General features: G+C 47.3%; 1 protein-coding gene across 1 annotated transcript; it reads right to left on the bottom strand.

The window, feature by feature from the left end:
• Nucleotides 1–7533: 7533 nt before the first annotated feature.
• SLC35E4 (solute carrier family 35 member E4) lies at nt 7534–10833 on the bottom strand. Its single transcript, XM_063143892.1, has 2 exons — nt 10113–10833; nt 7534–7974 (listed from the first exon to the last, which is right to left on the bottom strand). The coding sequence occupies exons 1-2, from the start codon at nt 10747–10749 to the stop codon at nt 7553–7555; spliced, it is 1059 nt and encodes a 352-aa protein (XP_062999962.1). The 5' UTR covers nt 10750–10833; the 3' UTR covers nt 7534–7552.

Raw genomic sequence — 10833 nt, 5'->3', positions numbered from 1 at the left:
CAAGCCACAAGTGTGCAGCCTAGCTGGACCATTGGGAGACTTTGGGGGAGAGAGAGAGAGAGATTGTTTGAGGCTGGAGGCTTTGGTTTGTCTGCAATGACTTAGAGTGAGAGACAACACAGGCTGCACAGACAACCCAGAGCCATCTCTTGTAACTTAGCCCCATGGTGCTGGCATGCAACGTAGGGCATTAGGAAGAGGGTCTCAGAGTCGCATGTTTGTGCAGGAAGGAGACAGGAGTTCAAAGTCTGGATGTGCGAAGTGGTGCCGACACACAAGCCCTGAGAAGCTAATGTATATAAGTGAGAAGTGTGAATGGGCAAAGTAGTGTTCACTGCCACAACACCCGCCCTAATGTTAGAGTAGAGAACCTTGTGACAATCATACACAAGTTTTTCTTAAAAAAAATGAAATTTGAAAATAAAAAAGCCAGCTATCCGGCCGGCCAGTAGCAAACCCCATTAACAGCAGCAGCAGCTTGTAACGAGTGAGGATACAGTCAGAAAGGATATTTGAGGGAAGGGGAGAATGTATCACACAGAGTATAGCAAAAGCTTCGAAGTACAGCAAAAGCTACAAACGTAGGAGTGAGTGAAGTTAATTTCAGATACATTAAATGTTTCACCTGTTCTTTAGTTCAGTGATTTTAACATTAAGATGTTATGTAGAACAGATTTGTCTTTAATATGTGCTGTAAAATCAGACATGTGACCAAGGCTATGTTCGGGTGGGCACGCCCCCTTGGGGGCTGACCATGTTGTCCTCCTTTTTGGTTTCCAAAATAGGGTCACCCTGGGAAAAAAGGCCTGTGTGCTGACTAGGGCATGCTGGGAATTGTAGGCCTTTTTTGTCTAAACATGCATAGGATTGCACCTTTAATTGCTTTCTGTCAGTCTGTTTTTAAAAGCACAGAAGCAGGTCCAGAATGAAAAGGTGGCAACCTAAACACCAAAAGCTGGACTAGAGTTTTGGCGTGTTTACACTGCCTTTAATAACTCAGACTTTAGTCCTACAGAAAAGGCACAGAGATAAGCAAGTAAAATTATTTCCAAATTAGGAAACACCTAAGATGGTCAGGTCTGTTATGTTTAGAAAAAATGCAGCCAAGGAGGCTGGTTTTTATTTCTCTCTTTTTGCTGCTATTTTAGTCATACATTCTGTAGTTTTATTGTATCGTTTTAAATGTTCCATTGTAGGGCCGCCTTGGGAGTCCTCGCCCTGAAACACAAGTAATGCAGTAAGTAAATACATGATGCAAGTAAATAAGAACAAAGATATTTGGGCTGGTGCAGCAGTGTCGTATTTGTTTGTTCGTGGTGCCAACTTTTCCCCATGTGTGACTTCCGTTGCTGTGTGAGGCAGAAGTTCAACAGGTTCAGCTTTCAGCTGCAATGAGGATGCCCTGCACTAGTTCATTTGCTAGGGTCCTTGTCCCATGTCCCCGTCCCCCACCGGTAGTGTTCTGGGCCATTACCAGCCACATAGCAGACATGCGTGGTGTTTCTTGACCTAAAATGCAAAGATGAAGGAGACATTTCTAGTGGATTTTGTGCCATAATTATAGCGTTAAAGACACCGGGCCCTTGCTTGAGGTGGGGGGGATGGGGAACCCTAGAACACAATGTTCCCTGTGCAATGAAAAGTGCAGCTCTGGCAGCATCATGCCAGCAGGGTGTAATCTTGTTAATCCAAATTAAGGGGGAAGGGTTAGGGTAAGCAAAACAGATTCCTTCTCTGGGCCTCTTGCTGAGGAATCAGAAAGATGCAGATCTGACTGCATGGAAAAACCTAGTCAATTAAAGAACAAGCCGGTCTGTAATTAACACGGGAAAGGCAGCAGCGCTTTCCTGGATGATCTAGTTGAACATTGGGGTGCAGCCATTAAAGAGCTGGGCTTCAAGCTGGAAAAACAGAGTTCACCACTGCCATAGACTCACCCTGTGGCTTTGGGCAAGTCCCTACTTCTCTGCCTCCTTTAGCTCAAATATATAGCCAGTGGTCAAGTCCTTTAGTCACAAGCCCATGAGAAAACAAGCAAAACCAGTTTAAAAGCAAGAGAAATCTGTTCCTCAAACTTCTTTGCTTATTCCTGCCTTCCTCAATTGGATGCTCCCCAGACTACAACTCTCATCATTCCCAGTTGTTTGCAGGCTGAGGGTGATGGAATTTGTAGTCCAACACATCTGGAGGGCACCATGTTAGGGAAGGCTGTTTTCTTCTATAGAAAACAAGGTCTGCTTGTGCATATGGATGTTTATGCATGAGCTTGTTTCTCATGCACGGCTAGGGTGACCCTATGAAAAGGAGGACCGGGCTCCTGTATCTTTAACAGTTGTATAGAAAAGGGAATTTCAGCAGGTATCATTTGTATATATGGAGAACCTGGTGAAATCTTCATCACAACAGTTAAAGCTGCAGGAGCTATACTAGAGTGACTAGATTTAAAAGAGGGCAGGGCACCTGCAGCTTTAACTGTTGTGCTGAAGAGGGAATTTCACCAGGTTCTCCATATATACAAATGACACCTGCTGAAATTCCCTTTTCTCTGCATCTGTTAAAGATACAGGAGCCCTGGCCTCCTTTTCATATGGTCACCCTATCACGGCTGATATATTAGGTTGCCAGCTGACTCCTCTAAAATAGTCAATGCTGCTTCTGTGCTTTTCACCGCAGCGTGATCTGCAGACATCAGTCAACGGGCAAAACGTTTTCAGAGCGCAGAGAGACTTTTTACCACCAAATAAACATCTGCAGCTCAAAGGGAAGTTAAACAGTACATGAGCCGAGGCATATTAAAGATTGGCAGGCCTACTGAGCGGTATAAAAATGCAATCAATAAATACATATTTATATCCAGCACATATTTGAAATGGTGTGCAGTGAGAAATGAGGAACTTTGGCCAGGGTGGCCCATTTTGTTCTCTTTAACAGCTGCCTGATAGCAAGTGAAGTTTTACCTGACTTTCCATGTCATGCCAAGCTTGTCATCTTAACTTGTACATGTCAGTCTGCTGTTAAAGATAGATGAGTTAGGACCAGTAAAAATGGGCCACCCAGGGTCAAAATTCTTCATTCCTCACAGCACTACAAATGGTGCTGCTAAAGGGGAGGGGAGCAAGGTCAATCTTTTTTTAAAGGAAGCAGCCCGTCCGGGTTGTGGTGTCTTGCTTACTCACTAAGGGATTTTTGTTCCTGTTTCACTGAGCACAGCATCTTGTTTTTGAATTAGTCAGTGTTGTGCTGTCTGCCAAAATTTGATTTTAAAAAGCAAAAACCCAAAAAGAAGCCCCACCACTCTGTGTCCGTTAGACCGGTTTTGTGTTCTTTAATTCCCTACAGCGCATGGCATACATCATTACACCGTTTAGGCCGAAAAGCCTCAACTTGAGTTTGCTCCAGGCTGCTAGAAACCATGGGCAGCTCTGCCAACTAGCGGTTGCCATAGCAACTGGCTGTGATGGGCAGGAATAACAAAGCCAGCTTTTGCCTGCTTTCTTTGGCGGTGTGTGTGTGTGAAGCAAATACCTTTGGGAATTATCCTTCATCAATTTTCTCAATCTTCCCTTGAAACACCGGCTGTTTCTAGATACTTCCCTTCTGTGTGGTTTTTTTTTTTTTGCAAAGGATCAGCGATAGACACAGGGGTGTCCTCCTGCGTCATATATTCCCCCCTTCCTTCCCCTCCCCTCCCACTGAGGTCATTCAAGGACACAACACTCAACTAAGACAAAAATAGAGCTTTATTCGAAGGGCAAATGCAATCGGAGATGCTGGCCCGGCCTCGTTGTGCTCTTGTTACGACAGAGGTTCAGCTGGGCATAGCCACCGGCGTTGCCTGCATCTTGTAGCAAATGGCATGACATGTACAGTTCGCAAAATAAACCGCCAAGCTCTTGGGTTTGTGAGTTTTTGGCTGGCTGAACTATTGTATTACTGCCAGGATTGTGCATGGCTTAAAGAAAGGGGTAGAAGTGGTAACGATGGAAGCATCAATTAAAAAACAGGCTGGATGCAATCCTAGAAAAGTCCAGCCCTGTGCAAGCGAAAAAGCACCAGAACCCACGTGCTACTAGTGATGGTGAAGCCTCTGCTGCCTCGGTTCCCTTTTCCAAGGGAAAAGGGAAATTTTTCCCTTGGAAAAGTTTCCAAGCGGTAATTTTATTTATTTCATTTCTATTACACCTTTCCTCCAAGGAGCGCAAGGTGGGATACATGGTTCTCTGCCCACCTTTATCCTCCCAACAACTCTGTGAGGTTGACAGCTGAAAGAGAGAGTTTAGTTCAGACATAATTATCTCAGCTTCATAAACCAGGGTTAATGAAGGCCTATATGCTCTTCCCCTCTCCGCTTCAGTATTCCAATCCTGGTTAAAGTAAACCACGATTTCTCATTACATCTAAAACAGGAAATTACAGCTTCATGACAGTTCACTAACCAGGATCTGAAACCATGGTTTATGTAGCCATGATCATTATGTCCAACAGAGTGACCTGGTTTAAAGTCAGACAGTGGGCTGATCTCCTTGATCCTAACAACTACATCACAGAACACTTTGTGCTTTATGGACAACTAGGGATAAGGGAACTAGTTACACAGGCCTCAACTCCCACTCTAGAAATCTTGCGGATCCTTAAGATAAGGGAGGCAAATTTTCAGGTAAGGTTTCATACATGGTGATGTTGCTGCCTCCTTTCTAGACACACCCGAGGAGCCTAGAAGCAACAGCGTGTTCCTCATCAGAGCTGAGGTTTTTTAAAAATCTTCTCCTACACCAGTTTCAAGGTCCTGGCAAATCATCGTCCCTTTTTCCAGAAGACAGGGCAGCTGCCTCAGCCAGCACATTTTGGGTGCCATTATAGGCAAGAGAGTAGACAGCAGATGCACCTGATCCTTTGGCTTATCCAAATACTATTGTGAAATTCCTCATCCCATTTCAGCGAGAATTGCACCGAGGAATGTCCTTATGCATTGTATTAATGGACAGAAAGGGGTGCTCTTTGGATGTTCACCTCAGCCATAAAAGTGTCTAGGGCTGACCCCAATTCAAACCCTTCCCCCAATCACCAGCACATTATTGTTAAAAAAAAAAAGACTTACATTCTGGCAAAAAATGTTTGGCCCTGTGTACCCAGTGCTGTTGGAACTGGCAATCTTATTCATCGGTTTACTTCCAAACATGGGCTTAGCTAACAGCCCTTAATTTCAAATGGGACTGATTCTGGCTAAACTGGACTGATTCCAATCTAGACTGATTCAGTCATTAACTTTCCTCCTATGCACTAGTATGGAAATGCATACATCCACAGCGTTTCACCAGTTGGCTCCATCTTCTATAAGCATGAAGAACTGAATGTCAAGTAAACTTCATCATAATGACAGTGAGCTGACACTTGTACTTCTTCCAGACGTTAACCCATGTGGGGAAAAGGTAATGTGTGAAACAGACCAACCAGCACCATTAAAGGGGGGAAATGAGAATAAACTTCGGCAGGAGTGACTGAGAATCAATCTAAACTTGCATATAAATCACAACACAGGATTCCATTTCAAAACTGCAGCACTGAAATCTCTCTCTCCTGATGAAAACATCTCCCTACATGTACAAAACCAGGAGTATTCTTTAATAGGGCGAAGGGAATTCACATGTGCAGCCTCACCCCCACAGTCTGAAATGGTCGGGTTCAAGGAATTCTGTGCCATGAGATTTTATGTGCATGTGCAAATTGGCCCTTACTACTTAAAAATGGGCTGTACACTCTCTGCCTCCAATATTATTTCACTCTGTGGAGGACAATACTGACCACGCACACCCACTATTGTGGGTTTAATGAACGCCATTTTTAAGAGGATGGCTGTAAACACATCTGTGGGGAAAATGCACTTCATAATGCATCACACAGGCCTTAAATATGATTTACTCCATCTATTGAAATAAAATAGCAAATGAGCACCCAAGGCAGGCGCTTTATATATTAACTTCAGGATATGAAAATAATAACGGATGTGGGGGGTGCTTCCAGATGAGGCTTTTATTGTGCAGACTCCCTCCCTCATTCATGGAATTTTAAAGGGTCTTGAGACATTGTGGTCTTCCACTCATAACTGTCCTATGTTTTCCCCAACATTTCTTCCATCTTTTTTTTCCACTGCAGAAAATCCATGAAGGAAGAAAAGACAGAATAACGGCACAGAGCCTTCCAAGGGTTAGCGCGAAGATCCCACTCCCATCTGGAAGCACCCGAGTACTCATAAGCAATTGTGCTCACTCTCTCTCACACGCACACACGCACTCACACAAACACGGTCCATGGGGCTGCTATGCTCTGTCCTGCAGAGCAAAGTAATATCCATCCCAGTGGGTGACCATACACCATCCATCAAAGGACAGCAATGGCTGTGTGCACAACTGCACCACAGATGTGCACGCACATGCAGACGCCTAAGTTACTCCATCCAGCAGAGGGCAATAGCGAAAAAAAAGTAAGATACAATTGCACTACCCTCCGCCACACCGGCTGGCAGTAATGAACAGAAACCGACCCACCCTTTCCCTGGGTGAGCAACCCTTCATCGACCTACTGGGGCTGTTCTACATGCCAAGTACAGTGGGATTGAATGGGATGTGTGCGTGGGAGCTCCGTCTAAGGAAAAGGGGAACTCCATGCCACTTTCCTTTCGTGGTCATCAACACTACAATGCCTTCAGGCTGCCTTACAAGCCGGGGGCCAGGCAGGGACTAACACAAGAATTGGCACAGCCGTGTGGCTTGCAAATGTCAGAGGTAAAATACAACACACCCAATTCCCAAAGTCATTTTTAAAAAGAAAATGCCCCACGCACTAGCTTAGTGCCAGGACCCTTCTATGAAAGAGCAGCAGCAGCCCATGTCAACCCTGCACAGGGTTTAGCTACTGCCACTCCAGGAAGAACAATTTGACTAAGACGTCAAAAGCCTCTTCTTCGCCACTTACTTTTCCATAATCCAAACTAACTTTCCAAATATTTATAGCCCTTAACCTAGGAGCAATGGCAGTTGGTGCCAGAGAGAGCTGCTAGGATACCTTTCCCCAACCTGGTGCTCTCCAGATGTGTTGAACTGCAACTCCTATCATACCCAGCCAACGGCTATGGTGGATGGGAACGACGGGCATTGCAGTCCAACACATCTGGAGAGCACCAGATTGGGAACGGCTGTGCTAGGCATCTCTTCTGCCACTCAGAGGCTGCGTGGTTGGACCGTCTCCTACGCTGGCAGGATTTATTTTAGAAATCTGGGGAAGAATTCAAATATGCAGCTCACCCCATAACCCCCAGCAAGGAGCAGAGATGCTTCCTGGGGCCCTAGGATAGCTCTTCCCCATTTTGCGGAACAACTTGGGGCAACTTGGGGTTTAATTATCTGGGGAGGAGACGCCTTCCCAAAACTTTTCCGCCAGTTGACCTTGATGAGCATCGCTGCGCCTTCACCCAACAGACCAAAAGGCCTGCTGTGATATACAGACGGCAGTGGGAACCGCTCCAACCACCTCTCAGGGCCGACAGAGTCCTGCCTCATTCTTCCTTGGCTCGGCTGGCCCGCGAGCGCCAGTAGGCAGCAATGCGCTCACAGTGATGATACAGGAAGACCCCCGAAAGGGTGAGCGCGACGCCCGCGTAACCCAGCAATGTCAGGTGGCTCCCAAAGAGCAAATGGGAGAGAAGCAGGTTGCCCACGACGTTGAAGTTTCCCAGGACATGGATGGTGAGGGCGGAGGTCAGCGAGATGACGGAGAAACTGGCCAGGTTGTACAGCACCGAGCCGAGGCAGCTCAGCAGCAGACAGGCCCAGAGGCTCCCACCATAGGCCAGGGTGCCGTCCCAGGCGGGACCGACCTCCAGCACCAGCGCCGCCGCAAAGAGGATGCAGAAGCTGGGCAAGGAAGTGAGGCACAGCAGCGTCAGAGGGTCCAGGCGCTCTTCCTGCAGCAGCGTACCTGTGGAGGAGACATGGGTGTCAGAAGAAGTCCAATTGGAACCCAGTGCTGAGGATGTAGAAAGGAGGGGAGGATCTTTGAAAGGGGGTGTTTGAACACTTTCAGGAGCACATGGGTGGGCGGGTGGGGGTTACTGTTTATAGTCAGTTGTCAATGTATAACAGCCCTCACTCTCTTATTCCGTTCATTCCAGAGGTTGCCACAAGATGATAATGGCTCCCAGAAACAATGGAGGCTCACGTACCCCTCCTTTACCTCAGGATAAGGGATGGCACTAATAATATCAGGATCCCCTGGTAGGTGAAATTCTGAACGGAAGGAAGCTCAAGTGACGGCTACACTATGGACCTAAACCATTTAAAGGAATCCTTCCCTTTTCCTCACTGTAGTCCTGTGAGGATATCTAATCAGGGATCTCACTAGGGATCTCGAACAGAGAATGCCTAGGAGCTTCACACTACAATTCCCAGGCTCCTTCAGAGGAGGCCATGACAGTTAAAGTGGCATCTAAGGTTAATATTGGTCTGTACCGTATGGATACTTTCAGCAACTGATGAAGGATTCCCATCACTAGTCTGGCTGAAACAACCAGGTCCATGTGGATAGAGAGATTCTCTCTCTCTCTCTCTCTCTCTCTCTCTCTCTCTCTCTCTCTCTCACACACACACACACACACACGAGAGAGAGAGAGAGAGAGAGAGAAGCTTCTGAATCAAGATTGATTGATGAATTGAGACAGAAAAAATAAAATTAGTTGAGCCTTACCAAAGAAAATGGAGACGTGGGCTGCTAGATCAGCCATGACTTCCTGACGTTATTATTGCTTCCACATTTGGTACGTGGGGGTGTTTCATAAGAGGGGCTGCTCTTTGCCCCATTGGTGAGACCAAGACAGCCAGAACTTGAGTGGATATCAGACATCAAAGGGAGAGTGTGTGTTTTCTCCCCCCCTTTGCTGGCTGGTCCCCATCCCCAATGCTCCTCTGGCCAAGAACTGTACCTCATGAGGACTAGCGCATCAGCAACTTGCAAAAAAACCCAGTGACATCGCTGAGAAAGCTGATGGCTGGAAGCACCCTAAATTTCACCCCCATTTTTTTTGAAGAGGGACAATAACCAGAGGCAGGACTGGATGTCTGTGCCCCAACTCCTGTGAAGGTAGGATGAAAAGGGGCAAAGCAGCCCTCTCTCACCAGGAATATAGCCCTTATGCCTCTATTCACACACCTAGCAATTTCGTGAATGTTTTTGGTAGTTTGATGAGTAAATCGCAGGTAAGATGGAGAGCTCATCTGGATCAGGACTCGGTCGGGCTAAAGTTCCTGCTGCCACCACAGCACTGATCTGGATTGCCTGCGTGCACCCATCTTCTTCTTCTTTAGTTATGCATTTGCTAATTGCATGAATAAGGGCACAGTGAGTTTGGTCCAACCGAAAAGCTTCTTTAAGGGTGTATCCAAGGACCCACTCTGCTTTATTGCTGTTAAGAGGCTTTTTAATTCATCTGGCTGGTCTCTGTGCTGTTCCCTCCTTCTGCCAGAGCGCACTGGAGTGTTGTTGTTGTCTAAGTTTCTCTCTCTCTCTCTCTCTCTCTCTCTCTCTCTCTCTCTCTCTCTCTCCCTCCCAACACACTCAAGTTGAAACAAGGCCTTTCCATTTCCAAGACAATAGTCTGGCTAAAGATGAAACCCTTCCCACTGAAACTCGCCATGCAAAGATCTAGCATTCCGATATACTCTATTCAACGCTTTAACATTTAGCATATGAATGGAACAAATAAATCCAATTGGATTCAATCACTGGAACTGGTGAGATGTAACACTTCTGCTCCCCAAGGAGGAACTACAACTTTATGCAAAATAAAGAGTAATTATGCAGACAGACTTAATTTACATGATTTCTTCACAGTGTAATCAATGGAGAAGGCAGGGATGTAAACAGATCACCCAAGCCTCACCCTTCATCACTGGGAATCTTGTTCCCAAGACATACTTTTCGCCCACACAGTTTTAAGTATATCTCAGCACTCATGAGGCCTAGAAACTTAAAAAAGATAAAATGAAGAGAGCTAAGATGCCTAGGCACATTTCATATTTCTCCAGCAACGTGGCATACATGCAGCCCTGAAAGCGACTTACTTTGCTGTATGGACTTCAGTCCGCGGAGGAAAGTAGCAGCAAAGAGGAAGCAGCAGCCGGCTTGATCGAAATGCACCTCCCCGATGATGCTCAGGGAGGCTCCCAAGCAGATGGGCCCCATCGCCGCGTACTGCAGCGGGTGGTGGCGTTTGCCCAGCAGCACCTTGGAGAGGGTCAGGGTGAAGAGGGGCGTGGTGGTATAGACCATCTGCGCAAAGTCCAGCTGGACGTAGTTCAGGCCCAAGTTCCCAAAGGCCACGCTGGCGCAGAAGGTCATGCTCAGCAGGAAAACCCTCACCTTGGCTTCAGGGCTGAGGGCGGGGTCCCCGGTCTCGCCGTCCCGGAGCCTGGCCAGGGGTCTGCCCACCACCACGGCCGTCAGCATGTGCAGGGAGGAGAGCAGCACCGGGTAGCGGAAATTGTGGATGGCAAAGATCCACTTGTTCAGGCTGGACATGGTGGTGCCCGTGGCCAGCCAGACAAACACCGTGGCCACGAGCGGCAGAGCATGCAGAGACCGGGCGAGCGGCCCCGGCCCCCCGGCCCGGCCAGGATCCAGCTTCTGGGGCGAAGGTGCCCATCCTCCATCGGCAGTGTTCATCCCTGCTTCATTTCTCCTCCGAGAGGGCAGGCACATGGGGGGCAGCAGCCTGGCACAGGCGGGAACAAGGCCCTTTGCAGACAGCTCTGGAGACACCAAAGACAACGCAAGGGTGGCCTT

This window comes from Elgaria multicarinata, chromosome 18 (assembly GCF_023053635.1).
Source record: "Elgaria multicarinata webbii isolate HBS135686 ecotype San Diego chromosome 18, rElgMul1.1.pri, whole genome shotgun sequence".
Taxonomy (NCBI): domain Eukaryota; kingdom Metazoa; phylum Chordata; class Lepidosauria; order Squamata; family Anguidae; genus Elgaria; species Elgaria multicarinata.
The sequence above is the reverse complement of the archived record's forward strand: the minus strand, read 5'-3'. Positions and strand labels throughout refer to the sequence as shown.